Raw genomic sequence first — 16,789 nt, forward strand, 5'->3', positions numbered from 1 at the left:
CGGCACTTCAACCAGGGCGGCACTTCAACCAGGGCGGCACTTCAACCAGGGCGGCACTTCAACCAGGGCGGCACTTCAACCAGGGCGGCCCATCCATTACGGCGTTAGGGGCTTGTATTGGATTGTATGGATTGTATTGCCAGCTACTACATTGCTTGCTATTGGGGAAGACAGCAGCATTGAAATTGCACGATTTCATCAGATGATTTTCACAGAACAAAGTAAATGGACCACCCTGGGGTGCTGAATTGCAAGTACTAAACAGATAGCGCTAAAGAGCAAATTGCGATGAACTTGTAAATAAATATTCATGACCCATCACCGGTCGTAGGACATAGCGGTACACCAGATAAAACCTTCTCATGGATCTGGTGCTCTGGCTACCGGCAATCTGCTTGTTGCCTTTTCCCTGTGCTTGTGTCACCAACGCACGTATGAGCACTGCTCGTTCTAAAACAAATACTTTTTGTAATTTAAACAGTGGCAACATGTGCAGCAGTGGTGATTGTTTTTACATGCAAAAGTGAAATATGTGTATCTGACACCACCCCAAACAGTGGTCTGTGTGTGTGTGTGTGTGTGTATGGGCCTGGTTGTGCATGTGAGACTGTATGTGTTTGTCTGTGTCTGCGTCAGAAAACAACAGAAAGGATTAAACTGGTAGGTTGTTGAACTCTTGAAAGAGGAGAGGCTTTGGATACAAAACACTTCAATACAGAAGAAAGAAAGAGAGGAGGAGAGGAGACGGAAAGAAAATGGAGGAATGCGTCGTCTTCCCTCCTGCCGTCCTTCTTTCCTCATCGATCTTTTCAAAGGCACTTAGCTTCAACGATGCAGAGAGAGAGAGTGAAGGCTTTCAGACCCAGGTTCCAGTTAACTAATTAGCTCAAATTCATGCAGCAGAAATGTAAAATATTTTGAGAGATTACGTCATGAAGGAATATGAGTAACTATCAACTAGCAAACCAAAAGGCCACACAAACAGTAGTCTGTATGCAGGGACCCTGCCCTCTGTGTTTGATGATGTCATACTGCTGGGTCTATCTTTAATTCACTCAAGTATAAATCAGACCTCATAGAAAGAACAGCACACTTCTATGCATTTATACATCTAGAATCCTTGATGGTGAAACTGGCAAGTCTGTTCGCAATATTCCAACAACAAAGTAACAGTAAACAACATTGTGCGCTTGATAGAGCATCAGCATATGTAACGGATTTTTTTTTTTTTACCACACTACGCAACACTCCCCTCTCTGCTTTGTCAACAAAACTATAACAACAGCCATGGGGAGGAGAGTGGCTGTTTTCCCTGATGAGGATTCCATATTTAAGCCCAAATGAAAGCATCAGTCTGTCTGTACTCTCTCCTCCATCAGTCTGTCTGTACTCTCTCCTCCATCAGTCTGTCTGTACTCTCTCCTCCATCAGTCTGTCTGTACTCTCTCCTCCATCAGTCTGTACTCTCTCCTCCATCAGTCTGTCTGTACTCTCTCCTCCATCAGCCTGTGCTCTCTCCTCCATCAGTCTGTCTGTACTCTCTCCTCCATCAGTCTGTCTGTACTCTCTCCTCCATCAGCCTGTACTCTCTCCTCCATCAGTCTGTCTGTACTCTCTCCTCCATCAGTCTGTCTGTACTCTCTCCTCCATCAGTCTGTCTGTACTCTCTCCTCCATCAGTCTGTACTCTCTCCTCCATCAGTCTGTACTCTCTCCCCCATCAGTCTGTCTGTACTCTCTCCTCCATCAGTCTGTACTCTCTTCTCCATCAGTATGTACTCTCTTCTCCATCAGTCTGTCTGTACTCTCTCCTCCGTACGTCTGTACTCTCTCCTCCGTAAGTCTGTACTCTCTCCTCCGTACGTCTGTACTCTCTCCTCCATCAGTGTCTTTGTTCTCTCCTCCTTCAGTCTGTCTGTACTCTCTCCTCTATCAGCCTGTAATCTCTTCTCCATCAGTCTGTACTCTCTTCTCCATCAGTCTGTACTCTCTTCTCCATCAGTCTGTACTCTCTTCTCCATCAGTCTGTACTCTCTCCTCCATCAGTCTGTACTCTCTCCTCCATCAGTCTGTACTCTCTCCTCCATCAGCCTGTACTCTCTCCTCCATCAGTCTGTCTGTACTCTCTCCTCCATCAGTCTGTACTCTCTCGTCCATCAGTCTGTACTCTCTCCTCCATCAGCCTGTACTCTCTCCTCCATCAGTCTGTCTGTACTCTCTCCTCCATCAGTCTGTCTGTACTCTCTCCTCCATCAGTCTGTCTGTACTCTCTCCTCCATCAGTCTGTCTGTACTCTCTCCTCCATCAGTCTGTACTCTCTCCTCCACCAGTCTGTACTCTCTCCTCCATCAGTCTGTACTCTCTCCTCCATCCGTCTGTACTCTCTCCTCCATCAGCCTGTACTCTCTCCTCCATCAGCCTGTACTCTCTCCTCCATCAGTCTGTCTGTACTCTCTCCTCCATCAGTCTGTCTGTACTCTCTCCTCCATCAGTCTGTCTGTACTCTCTCCTCCATCAGTCTGTCTGTACTCTCTCCTCCATCAGTCTGTACTCTCTCCTCCATCAGTCTGTACTCTCTCCTCCATCAGTCTGTCTGTACTCTCTCCTCCATCAGTCTGTACTCTCTTCTCCATCAGTATGTACTCTCTTCTCCATCAGTCTGTCTGTACTCTCTCCTCCGTACGTCTGTACTCTCTCCTCCGTAAGTCTGTACTCTCTCCTCCGTACGTCTGTACTCTCTCCTCCGTACGTCTGTACTCTCTCCTCCGTACGTCTGTACTCTCTCCTCCATCAGTGTCTGTGTTCTCTCCTCCTTCAGTCTGTCTGTACTCTCTTCTCCATCAGTCTGTACTCTCTTCTCCATCAGTCTGTACTCTCTTCTCCATCAGTCTGTACTCTCTTCTCCATCAGTCTGTACTCTCTCCTCCATCAGTCTGTACTCTCTCCTCCATCAGCCTGTACTCTCTCCTCCATCAGTCTGTCTGTACTCTCTCCTCCATCAGTCTGTACTCTCTCGTCCATCAGTCTGTACTCTCTCCTCCATCAGCCTGTACTCTCTCCTCCATCAGCCTGTACTCTCTCCTCCATCAGTCTGTCTGTACTCTCTCCTCCATCAGTCTGTCTGTACTCTCTCCTCCATCAGTCTGTACTCCCTCCTCCACCAGTCTGTACTCTCTCCTCCATCAGTCTGTACTCTCTCCTCCATCAGTCTGTACTCTCTCCTCCATCAGCCTGTACTCTCTCCTCCATCAGCCTGTACTCTCTCCTCCATCAGTCTGTCTGTACTCTCTCCTCCATCAGTCTGTCTGTACTCTCTCCTCCATCAGTCTGTCTGTACTCTCTCCTCCATCAGTCTGTCTGTACTCTCTCCTCCATCAGTCTGTCTGTACTCTCTCCTCCATCAGTCTGTCTGTACTCTCTCCTCCATCAGTCTGTCTGTACTCTCTCCTCCATCAGTCTGTCTGTACTCTCTCCTCCATCAGTCTGTACTCTCTCGTCCATCAGTCTGTACTCTCTCCTCCATCAGCCTGTACTCTCTCCTCCATCAGTCTGTACTCTCTCCTCCACCAGTCTGTACTCTCTCCTCCATCAGTCTATACTCTCTCCTCCATACGTCTGTACTCTCTCCTCCATCAGTCTGTCTGTACTCTCTCCTCCATCAGTCTGTCTGTACTCTCTCCTCCATCAGTCTGTCTGTACTCTGTCCTCCATCAGGAATGTCTCCGTTTATGTTTGTCTTGTAGGTGGCAACGGCTGCACACACACACACACACACACACACACACACCCTTACCTCCAGTAGGAAGGGTTCTGTCTCTGTAGTTTTGCCCGTGGCGACACACTGGAAGGTGGCATTCTGCCCTGCATTGACCTCCACATCCCCCAGCCGAGAGAAGTGGGGAACCTTGTCTGTAAAGAGCGAGAGAGAGAGAGAGAGAGAGAGATCCTCTGTGATACTGACGCACTGACAGTTCCTTATTATCATATGACTACACACCTCCAGTAGGAAGGGTTCTCTGTCTTGTCTCACACACACAGAGGACGAGAACATCAGTGCAGCAAATTCTCCCAGTCGTGCCTGTGGGCAGTGACTTCACGAAGACACAGGCTGTTCAACCAAACTTAGTTTCTGCTCTCAGAGTTCTACAGTATGTGAGAAGACTTTCTCTCCCTGTCACAGACATCAGAATGCCTGCAGTGCAACTGTAGCAACTTATATACTGTAAGTACACTTACAGTAAGTACCCTTATGAGAACAGCTATACATTATTTCTTTCATACACTTCAACATCTTTATCAACACATCAATCAACACATCACTTCAGCGTTATTCTGTGGTCTATCCCTTCTTAACAGTTCAATTGCATTCTTAGGCCACCATTCTCCCCTTGAAAAGGCTGTGAGAAAATGTACACTGAAAAATATCATACAGAAGAAATTCTAAGAAAAATGTACAGACCGTGGTGAGACTCCTGTGGTTTCCATATCCTAGTTCTCTTGCCTCACTGTTCCAAAGAGTTAGCTAGCTGTAACACACCTTGTATCGTGTGCTTTGTGGAGCATAGCAACTGTCACAAACATCGTCTTGGAAATGTCCGGACCAAGGTGCAGCGTGGTGAGCGTCTTTATTTAAAATGGCACCAACAAAACAAGAAACAACAAAACAACGCTTACGAGGGCTATACATGCCACTAACAAAGACAACTACCCACAATTAAGGTGGCAAAACAGGCTGCCTAAGTATGATTCCCAATCAGAGACAACGATAGACAGCTGTCCCTGATTGAGAACCATACCCTGCCAAAACATAGAAACCGAAAACATAAAAATAAATAAACTAGAATGCCCACCCTAGTCACACCCTGGCCTAACCAAAATAGAGAATAAAAGCCTCTCTATGGCCAGGGCGCGACAGCAATAGAAGAAGCCAGTTAGAACACACTAGTCCAGTAAAGTGCATAATTGCATCTACAGTATCTGAAATCACAGGGATTTGATTTGATGTTTTCTAACCTGTACGAGATCCTATCAAACTGCTCTGAATGGCTACAACGGTTTCTCTGGGTTCTGCCTCAGCTCTAAAATGAGGAAAAAACTGTAAAGGGGTGCTAATAGTCAAGACTTCTAGAAAAGCTGGTTAGTACATACCTGTAGTTTGCTTTGCTTAAGCATTAACCCCTCTCTGGCCCACAACTGAGTTTTATAAAATACTATTTAACTTATGACCCTTCTAGATAGGGGTAAAAACCTAAACAATAAATTAATACACTCTACATTACCTGTATTTGACTTGCAATTTAACCTTTGACCTTTGTGCTAGAGACAAATGCTCTTCTTTGCAGTAAAGGTTTACTATTTATATTGCTTTGTCTTGTCTGTGTGTGTGTATGTTCAAAACTTAATAAACAGAGTAAAAAAAAATAAAAAAAATCATATATGTCATAATTTGATTGATTTCTGACTTCGGTACGTGTATCAAACACTTGGCTCTAAATGTTGAACAGTCGGGTTTATCAACAAAATAGGACATATATATTTTGGAAAGTTAAAATCATGTATTTATGATGTACTTACTTGTGTGTGATGTGTCAAACTGACCCAGAACATCACCCGTGTATAGCCTTTCGGAATGTTTAAGGCACTGAGATGTTAAATTCAACTTAGTGAAGAGCTTTTTACATAGTTTTCTACTATTCTGATTGGCTGATGCATTGAAATGACGATATCATTTAAATAAACCCATAAAATCTGTACAAATGTTTCCAGTGATTTACCTTAATGGTAGGTAGGTCTATACTACAGGAACAATTGTATTATTTGGTGAGCTCTATACAGTAGCAACTCAAGAGGAAAAGGCTGGGAGACAGAAACATTGTGGCACAAAAATAGAAAGTGATACTTTTGCAAGCATGTGGTATTCTTTTACACCTGCAAAGCGAGCCCCTCAATAGATGTGTGAGTACTTTACCCAGTTGAGTTTTGTGTGACTATGAACGCAACACACTCTATATTGAGAATAATGTGATGAGGCCTTGGTGGTGGCTCAGATTGTACAGAGACGGACTAGTGAGCAGATGAAACCCTGTCATAAAAACACACACTCGGGAGTGTATCACAGTGCGTCTACATATTTATCCAGCACCTGCTCAAAGCCACTGGGTGTGTGTCCAGTGTGTTCTGTCACTCAGAGGTAAGCAACCACAACCCTTTCCTTCTTCACTTTAACTAGCTTTAGCAGCTTTATTCCTGTTTTTCCGACAGGGGACATGACTCAACGTTGATGTGCCAGAATTAGCTCATGCATACGGTTGGTTTACAACTGTTGTCCCTGGGCAGGTGGGGAATGCCTTTCAAATAACACCACAACACCGCAGTATTTGACGGTCCTTTCTTATCCTGCGCGGAAAAGTGCGAGGATGATAGGATGAGAGGAAAAGAGAGTGAGGAAAATAGGAAAACACGAAGAGAGGAACAGAAGAGGAGGGGAAGAGAGAGACATCTGTCCAGCTGTCCTCCATACACCTGACACTCCTATCATGAGTCTCCATGGAAACGGACATCTGCCCACCTCTCTCATTTCTCTTTTCCTCTCTCGTTCTTTTCTCTCTCTCCAATAAGCGCATCAAGGGACGAGCTGTTGCTAAATTGATTTCTGCACGTAGTTGGTAGTCTTTCAGCACACATGCACGCTAGCTAGTTCAGTCTCTTGGTATGCAGGCCACATTATGCAAGTCACATTTTTACATCCAAACAAACTGCAATTTGACAGAGATTTCATTGGAACGCAACATGTGTTTGGAATAATGATAGTGACACTGGGGAAAATAACAGAAATGTCAAGCATGTTGGAATGTGAATATAAGAGAGACTCGATTTGTATTTCCTGCAGGCCAAACAAGTTATTTCTGCTGCCTTAGGGGGCATCGTGCCAGCTTGGAGTGTGTGTGTGTGTGTTCTGTGTGTGTGTGTGTTAAAGAGGTTCCGTGGAGGGCCCTGACAGCCGCAGCATCTCCTAATGAGAGTGTTGATTATTTAATGGGGACGGTGGGGGCCAGGGAGATGACATCTGCATCAGCGCCAAGAGACGTACCCGTCAAACACACATTATTCACACACAGAGGGCCCTGGCGACCACTCTAACTCAGCAATGGGTCCCATATGACCATGGAAATGAACGCATGCTGGCCGACATTCAGGTGACAGAGGCTACGTGTTAAAAGTTTAAGATGAGTTGATCTTATCTCTGGTGTTTTGGAGAGAGTTTATGGAGAGAAAGAGAGAGAGATTAACTTGTGAATGATTTATAAAGGTCTGGCTGTTTTTTAACAGGTGGTAAAAGCTATCTGAATTTCATGAGCTCATTAACGCTCTCCATTATCAGTCATTAACATTTCCTCCTGGTCCGCAGTTTCTGCTTTTCACTGAGGATTATCCCTTTACAGAGAGCCAAGGCAGGGGCCATCTTGGCTCGAGACCAACCGCTAGCGTCCATTACGGATTTGGTTGGCTCAATGTTCCCTGACGTCTACAAGGGTCAGTGGTGGTCAATGGAAACTGTGACAGGCCTCAGCACTACTCCTATACACTCTGTCACACATTGTCAGCACAGCAGAATGAGCTGAGGGCTCTCTGTCTGTATGTCAGCATTACTTGCCATTTGGGACACAGCCTTTCACTGAGCCTGCTCTCCCGTAGAGGTAATGGGTCTGGGGACAGCAGGTGAGTGGCTCAGGAGGAGAACAGTCAGGTACCCTGTAGAGGCATGGGTAGGTAGGGAGGGGCTGCACTGAAGGAGGGAGGTTTTACTGGGGAAATATCTCAAAGAAACACAATGGTGTATCAGACTGCTATGGCTGAGACAAAGAGGGTCCGCTATAGAGGCTATCGGTCAGGTTTAGAGAAGCAAGGGGTTTGGAGGGGGGGTGAGGGGTGTTTGCACTGAGAGCTAAGGGGGGGGGGGGGATTGCACTAAGGGAGCGGGTTAGCTATAATGGGGAAATCTCTAAGAGCATCACCATGTGACATTATTAGTTAGAGACCTCAGACTACTGCTGTTCTCGTCATGCCTTGGTGGAGAGGAAGAGAAAACAACATGCGACGACAGTCCGTTTACCCGGTCGCCTGCTGTTTTCTTGGGACAGTGTGTGTGTTTCCTGGAACAGTACATTAGCTCTGAGAGAGTGGGCTTGTCTTGGTGACCGGGAGAGTGGCGAGCGGAGCGACGTGCTGAGCAGTCAGGAAGATAAAGGTCACCAGCTCACTGCCTGGTCGACCGGAACAAAAGGAGCCGCATAGTGCAGCCGTGGCCATGGGAAATCAGACACGTGTCCACATGCCAGAAGCCTCTCAGAACCTTCTCTGGCTTTGAGAGCAGTGCCTTCGCCTCCGCTGATTACTTTACAAGCCTCTGTCCTTGTCTGTCCAACCACCCATCACAGTCCTGAGACTGTTTGTACACCCCTGAGCGCCCAGACACGCATTTTCCCATATCTTTGTCAAAGGTTACGGGCTCTGTGCTCTGTTCTGAAGTATATTGGTACATTTGTACTTTGGTGCCTTGGTGCATTAATACGGTGCCTTGGTGCATTAATATGGTGCATTAGTGGTATAGTGGTGTGCTGGGTTTGCTATGTTGGTGTGTTGGGGCAGTGCTTTCTGGGCTGATATACATTCGGACACAGGTGCTGTACTGTGGTGGGTAGCTACTTACAGCAGGGGTAATTGAGCAGCAGGATGTCGTCAATGGCGATGTAGCCTCGCCGTTCTGCTGAGACCGATGCTTCAAACACCACCTGAGGAGAGACAAGCGGGAGAGATGAGAGGAGAGTGGAAGAAAGGATTTCATGTTAGAGAGAGAGAGAGGGGGAAGGACCGGAGGGGGGGGGGGGGGGGGAGGTTGAAGGACCGGGGGTGGGGGAGAGGGGGAAGGACCGGAGGGGGGGAGAGGGGGAAGGACCGGAGGGGGCGGGGGGAGGTTGAAGGACCGGGGGCGGGGGAGAGGGAGAGGGGGAAGGGCCGGAGGGGGGGACCGGGTGGGGGGGGGGGTCCTAATCAAACAGCTTGAATCCACTGAGGCCTGTCTGTGGAGAATCTCTCTACTCAAACATCCATAGTTTAGCAGAGCCCCATAGGACAGCTTCGTTTCACACAGTCATCTCTCTCTCCCACCCTTCCTTTCCCTCCTTCTCTTTCAAACAGCCATCTTTCTTCATCAGAGAACACACACAGAACATTGGACCCGCAGGACTCATTGAGCGCTGCCCAAATCTCTACTCACTCATCTAAATGAATCTAGGCTCATGCTGAGAAACCAAAGTGAATCCCAGATCTCTCCCACAGAGAACCAAAGTGAGTCTGGGCGTCTGAAAAAGAATTACTGCCACAATAACCCATATCGTTTAGTGAGGGACAATTTACTATTTTACCGCAGAGGCACAACAAATAAATAAACGACGCATGGACATGGGGTTTACTGCATTCATAGATGCCAGACTTTAAATAGCACTTTACATTCAAGTCATTTAGCTTGGCTTGATTGAGCTTTCCTGGCACAATGGAACCAATGCAATAGTCACTGACAAACCACACAGTGTAAAGCTCTGCCAATGATCCTAAAAGGTCATCAGAGGTGTAGATAGTAGTTGATGTGTTTCACCCACTCACACAGACAATAATACATGAGCTGTGACTGAAACCAGCAGACTCTTGATAGTTCAGAATTCACTATTACACACTCGATGGGCCCTGTCAAAAGTAGGATGTCCTTTAGGAAGCAGCCCCAGTGAGTCGCCGTGTTGACAATACATCAGGCTCTAAGTGCCTGGTCTGGATCGATAGAACCACAGATGGATACAGGCCACGCATCCCTGTCTGCTAATATCTTAGTATTCTTCATTCTTATGTGTGGGCCATTAGAGAATCAACTTCTCTATTCATCAGCCGCTGACGCACACCAACGCACGCACACACACGCACCAATATGCACACACACACACCGCGACACACCCGGCCATTGATTCACTCGCTCAGCACTGCACAGAGCCTTGACCCTACCTCATTATGACTATCAGCATCTGGCTGTACTCAGAGGAGAAAGGGGAAATGCGGGAAAGAGAGACAGAGGGGCAGAGATAGAGAGAAACAGAAAAAGAGAGAGGGGCAGAACGAGAGTGAGAGAGAAGGTGATGAGAAAGAGAACGAGAGAGAGGGGGAAAGAGAAAGGGGCAGAGATAGAGAGAAAAAGAAAGAGAGAGGGGAGCAGAATGAGAGAGAGAAAGAGAGAGGGAGAGACAGTGGGGCAGTGATAGAGAGAAAACGAGTGGGAAAGAGAGAGAGAGAGAGAGAGAGAGTGAGAGAGAGAGAGAGAGAGAGAGAGAGAGAGAGAGAGAGAGAGAGAGAGAGAGAGAGAGAAAGAGAGAGATAGAGACAGAGAGAGATAGACAGAGAGAGAGAGTGAGAGAGAGTGGGAAAGAGAGAGAGAGAGAGAGAGAGAGAGGGACACAGAGAGAGAGACAGAGAGAGAGAGAGAGAGAGTATATAGAGAGAAAAATAAATAAAAACATTTGTGCATTCAGTCACACACATCTGAGAGAGGTATAGACACACACAAGTACATCAGCAACAACCAGGCTCTAAATGAATTCATAGAACTGTGATATTTGTCTCTCTGGAGGGGAAAGTCATTTTTCTGATTGGATTGTATAGAGAGAGCACTGTCATGACTGTCCTGACCAGGTCAGGTTACAGGAGACCACAACCCTACAGATTATCTCTCAACCCCAACAGAGGAGGAGAGATCTAGGGGTCTTTTTTTTATGGCCCCTCACGCCCCTGGTAAATATCAGGCCACAGACAAATTCCTTTGTCCTGTTACTATGGAGAACCAGCCTCAGAACATTAAATATGAACTAAAGGGACTTTGGAACAATGGTTTTCGCCAGCCACAATGGTGGTCATGACGATAGATGGAATATGAAAATGTATGTCATTTTTCTTCTGTTATTAAAGGTTAGTAGATGACGTTATTACGAAAACATTGTAACGTGAAGAGTTTTCCTAGTATATGTTTGATGTTTATACACTGCTCAAAAAAATAAAGAGAACACTAAAATAACACATCCTAGATCTGAATGAATGAAATATTCTTATTAAATACTTTTTTCTTTACATAGTTGAATGTGCTGACAACAAAATCACACAAAAATGATCAATGGAAATCAAATTTATCAACCCATGGAGGTCTGGATTTGGAGTCACACTCAAAATGAAGTGGAAAACCACACTACAGGATGATCCAACTTTGATGTAATGTCCTTAAAACAAGTCAAAATGAGGCTCAGTAGTGTGTGTGGCCTCCACGTGCCTGTATGACCGCCCTACAACGCCTGGGCATGCTCCTGATGAGGTGGCGGATGGTTTCCTGAGGGATCTCCTCCCAGACCTGGACTAAAGCATCCGCCAACTCCTGGACAGTCTGTGGTGCAACGTGGCGTGATGTCCCAGATGTGCTCAATTGGATTCAGGTCTGGGGAACGGGCGGGCCAGTCCATAGCATCAATGCCCTCCTCTTGCAGGAACTGCTGACACACTCCAGCCACATGAGGTCTAGCATTGTCTTGCATTAGGAGGAACCCAGGGCCAACCGCACCAGCAAATGGTCTCACAAGGGGTCTGAGGATCTCATCTCGGTACCTAATGGCAGTCAGGCTACCTCTGGCGAGCACATGGAGGGCTGTGCGGCCCCCCAAAGAAATGCCACCCCACACCATGACTGACCCACCGCCAAACCGGTCATGCTGGAGGATGTTGCAGGCAGCAGAACGTTCTCCATGGCGTCTCCAAACTGTCACGTCTGTCTCATGTGCTCAGTGTGAACCTGCTTTCATCTGTGAAGAGCACAGGGCGCCAGTGGCGAATTTGCCAATCTTGGTATTCTCTGGCAAATGCCAAACGTCCTGTACGGTGTTTGGCTGTAAAGCACAACCCCCACCTGTGGACGTCGGGCCCTCATACCACCCTCATGGAGTCTGTTTCTGACCGTTTGAGCAGACACATGCACATTTGTGGCCTGCTGGAGGTCATTTTGCAGGGCTCTGGCAGTGCTCCTCCTGCTCCTCCTTGCACAAAGGCAGAGGTAGCGGTCCTGCTGCTGGGTTGTTGCCCTCCTACGGCCTCCTCAACGTCTCCTGATGTACTGGCCTGTCTCCTGGTAGCGCCTCCATGTTCTGGACACTACGCTGACAGACATAGCAAACCTTCTTGCCACAGCTCGCATTGATGTGCCATCCTGGATGAGCTGCACTACCTGAGCCACTTGTGTGGGTTGTAGACTCCGTCTTATGCTACCACTAGAGTGAAAGCACCGCCAGCATTCAAAAGTGACCAAAACATCAGCCAGGAAGCATAGGAACTGAGAAGTGGTCTGTGGTTATCACCTGCAGAACCACTCCTTTATTGGGGTGTCTTGCTAATTGCCTATAATTTCCACCTGTTGTCTATGACATTTGCACAACAGCATGTGAAATGTATTGTCAATCAGTGTTGCTTCCTAAGTGGACAGTTTGATTTCACAGAAGTGTGATTGACTTGGAGTTACATTGTGTTGTTTAAGTGTTCCCTCTATTTTTTTGAGCAGTATACATTGTACATGGTATGGAAAATATCCAAATCAAAGAGAATGTTTTGGGAAAGATGAAATGTGAAGTTGGTTGTCTAAAATTGGATTTGAGAAAAACTTAGACCTTGCCTCATTAACTTGGTACGCCCAGAGAATTGCCCTAAAGGCGGTTACGCCCACTTCTGTCCCAAGGGTAGGAATCCTGTGAGTATAGAATTTACGACAGAACTACGTGACACCAGCTGCAGCAAGGTCTAAAAACCCAGAACGCAACTCAAGTTTGAAGATAAAGAAATCCGTTTCTACCCAAGCTACGGATGAGTAGCTGTGTCTAAGTGGGTGAATTCAAGTCGAACCACCTAGCCTCCATCTCCCATCGAATCGTGGTATCGAAAGGGTTTCATTCCTATGCTGTGAGCTCTGAGCTACATAGCTGTCTGTCCTCAGAAGACCCCTTCCAGAGAAAAGGGTGAGAGATCAGACTCCTAAGCCAAAAAGGACACTGACATCGGGAGGACGAGCAGGGAGGTGCGCTGGAGAAGTGCGTAATCGAACAGCGGAACGGTCCACGCAGAGAATCCTCGGAGATCATCCCCACGTAATTACATCATTATATTCTGACCCATAAGAGCGGCAGTTTGGGGCAAGGCTAGGGTTAGAATAGCATAGCTGACAAATTCACCCAAATGTATATTTCTCTTGTGTAATTTTTTTGTGTACTTTTTTTTTCTTTTTCCTCTCTCTTTTGAAATTCCAATTGTGGGTAACACGCGCCATAGTGTGTTGGCCGTTATACTAAGTTCTAATCAATAGCCTATAATGTGTTTTGTCTATGTGTATCTTTTATCAGCATTTTAGCTTTTTAGTAAATAAATATTCAACTAAGATTGGTGTGGTACGAACTCATTGGTGGGACCCGGGTCCGTGCAGATTCACGGGCTATACGACGTTCAGAACGAGATTGGTAGAGGCAACTGGTAAATTAGCGGCTGTTGTAAAATCGATATTCTGATATTCTTTCAGTTCATTTGGGAAATAGAAACTCAATAAAAACTAGTTTTCCCATGGTGCCCCAGGTTAATGAGTTAATAATTACTTGATTCAGTTAATCATGCAATTAGAAACTTTAAGCATTCGATGAACAACAGTCGTCACATTAACTAATACAACGTCACGACAGCACCATAGAAGTAAAGCACTTTGGGAATGAATGTACTTCGAAGAGTACCGGAGGAAGGATGGGTAAAAGACTCGTCGTCATGCAGATAGAGAGAGAGAGAAAGGCAGAGCAGAGAGGTCATGAGCAGATGAGCTCCTGTATTTTTCAGCATGTTCTTAAAAAAAGATACTATAGATTTAGAGTTAGATAAACTTGGATTTTTTTTTTGTTGCCAGGGACATATACAGGATGCTACCCTCTACAACATAACCATTCCAAATCAAAACTCAAAACCTACAACCTGATTTTGGAAGGAATTACGGAATCACCTGGAAGGCAACTACCAAAGATTATTATTCCAAAGCTAAACAGCAAATTCTCTGGGAAACAACAGAAATCTGAAAACACCATCCAACCTGGAACTGAGTGAGTAATGTTAAGTCTGAAGCTATATTTCATTTCTAAAAGCCAAGAAGAAGAATTTAAGACAAGGCTACCAAGCTTGATACAACTTTAATTAGCATAACGTGTCAAGTGAGTGGTGTCAAAGTCCTTTAGTCCAACAATGGCAGGAGGTCATTAAAATACAGCACCCTGTGTATGTAAAGAATGATAAGATATGAAAAGATCACAAAATGAAGCTCCTTACGGACACTTTTTTGTTAACTATTATAAAAATGGGAACATAAACATCCTCATCTTCCACACAGACTATCCCCTGGCATGGCACAGTGCCATATTAGCACTGTGGGGGCGGGGGGGGGGGGGGGGGGTGAACTCAGGATACTACACAAAATGGACTCAGCAAATATAAATCTCTATAAGTCTGGAACAGTATTGGTACAGGGCAACTCCAAACAGTTTCAGCTGGACTTTAACATAATCAAAGAATTTACTCAGCAGGGGAAGTTCTCCCTTTAGAAAGATACTCCCACCCCCTCATTACTTAACCCCACAGACGAGCAACCCCTAGCGGAAGTCAACCTTCCAGCATAGAGTACTACTCCCTTATTGAAATGAAGGATACACTTACCTAGCTGGAGGTAAGGCAGGTGGAGCTGGAACAGCAAGTGATTACACTCCAGTCAGCACACACCCAGACAATATTCCAGCACAACAACATCCACTTAACCAGACCCGGAGATTTGGAGGTGTAGAGAGACATATCCGCACTCTGGACTGTGGTGATACAACTTCAACAGGAGAAAAAGCAGGAGCAGGAGAAGAACAGAGCACTAGAGGAGAGGATCAGACTGCTGGAGGAGAGGGCGAGGGGGATGGCGTGTGACAGAGAACAACCCACTAGAGAGGTGGCCACCCTCACAGAGAAGCCAGCAGAACAGCCCACCTCAGCTCCCGACAAAAGTCTTGACACCACAGCAGAAAAGTCCACCCCAGACCCTGATCATAGCGTCAACATCACAGCGGGACAGACAAATGAAGACCTCCAAGCCCAGGGGATCCCACCTCCTCCGAGCACCCCCCACCCTGATAGCTTTCCTGACCACCCCCCCACACCCACTGAGGACATACACGAGCAACAAATTGTACTCCGTATGGACTCAAACGGGAAATATATACAAGAAAAACAACTTTTTCCCAAACACAGTGTGTCTAAACTCTGGTGTCCAAACACACAGTGTGCCCTAGACCTTCTGTCTGAGGACCAACTAGGTTGACCCAGCCACATAATAATGCACACAGGCACAAACGACCTGAGAGCACAGTAGGAAAGAGTGGCCACAGCACTCAAGGGAGTGATTGAAATAGCTTCTTCTACTTTCCCCAATGCACAAGTGGTTATATCCACCCTGCTACCACGAAAATACTTCCACCCTGCTACCATGCAGCAGGTAAACGCAAGAATTTTCCGTGACTGTGCCTCAAAACCAAATGTTCACCTGGCCCAACACTCCACCCTGGACAACAACCTTTATGACCAGGTCCACCTATACAAGGCAGCAGTGCCCACCTTTGCCCGGGTCATAAACAACATCGCTCTCAAACGCAGCCCCAACACTTCACACATGAGCAACAGATCAATAGACACCTCGCTGACACCAGCGAGACACTCTCCCAGACCTGTGGGAGACTGTACCAGACTGTACTGAGCAAATGTCAAATTGGCTTTTTACCATAATATCGTACGACTGACCACTGACCAAAAAACAAACCAAAACAAAGGCAAAGTCTTCTCATGCTTTGTTGATCTCAAATATTTATTTGACTCAATTTGGAATGAGGGTCTGCTATGCAAATTGATGGAAAGTGGTGTTGGGGGAAACATACAACATTATAAAATCCATGTACATAAACAACAAGTGTGCGGTTAAAACTGGCAAAAGACACACATTTCTTACCACAGGGCCGTGGGGTGAGACAGGGATGCAGCTTAAGCCCCACCCTCTTCAACATATATATCAACAAATTGGCGAGGGCACTAGAACAGTCTGCAGCACCCGGCCACACCCTACTAGAATCTGAAGTCAAATGTCTATTGTTTGCTAATGATCTGGTGCTTCTGTCACCAACCAAGGAGGGCCTACAGCAGCACCTAGATCTTCTGCACAGATTCTGCCATTCCTGGGCCCTGACAGTAAATCTCAGCAAGACCAAAATAATGGTGTTCCAAAAAAGGTCCAGTCGCCAGGTCCACAAATACAAATTCCATCTAGACACTGTTGCAGTAGATCACACTATAAAAACGATACATACCTTGGCCTAAACATCAGCGCCACAGGTAACTTCCACATAGCTGTGAACGATCTGAGACACAAGGCAAGAAGGGTTGTCTATGCCATCAAAAGGAACATACAATTTCACATACCAATTAGGATCTGTCTAAAAATACTTGAATCAGTTATAGAGCCCATTGCCCTTTATGGTTGTGATGTCCGGGGTCCGCTCACCAACCAAGACTTCACAAAATGGGACAAACACTAAATTGAAACACTGCATGCAGAATTCTGCAAAAATATCCTCCGTGCACAATGTAAAACACCAAATAATGCATGC

The 16,789-nt window shown here is 46.2% G+C and overlaps 1 protein-coding gene across 14 annotated transcripts in view; it reads right to left on the reverse strand.

The window, feature by feature from the left end:
* Positions 1 to 16,789, reverse strand: part of LOC110496838 (receptor-type tyrosine-protein phosphatase U) — a 274,942-nt gene that overhangs the window by 81,362 nt on the left and 176,791 nt on the right. For all 14 annotated transcript variants that reach the window (XM_036952978.2, XM_090208832.1, XM_090208831.1 and 11 more), the window contains exons 4-5: positions 8,710 to 8,791; positions 3,793 to 3,908 (exon numbers count right to left, since the gene is read on the reverse strand). In XM_036952978.2, the coding sequence (XP_036808873.2) occupies positions 3,793 to 3,908; positions 8,710 to 8,791 (198 nt within the window). The remainder of the gene's footprint in view (positions 1 to 3,792; positions 3,909 to 8,709; positions 8,792 to 16,789) is intronic.

Source organism: Oncorhynchus mykiss, chromosome 18 (genome assembly GCF_057628025.1).
Source record: "Oncorhynchus mykiss isolate SJ-2025 chromosome 18, ASM5762802v1, whole genome shotgun sequence".
NCBI lineage: Eukaryota > Metazoa > Chordata > Actinopteri > Salmoniformes > Salmonidae > Oncorhynchus > Oncorhynchus mykiss.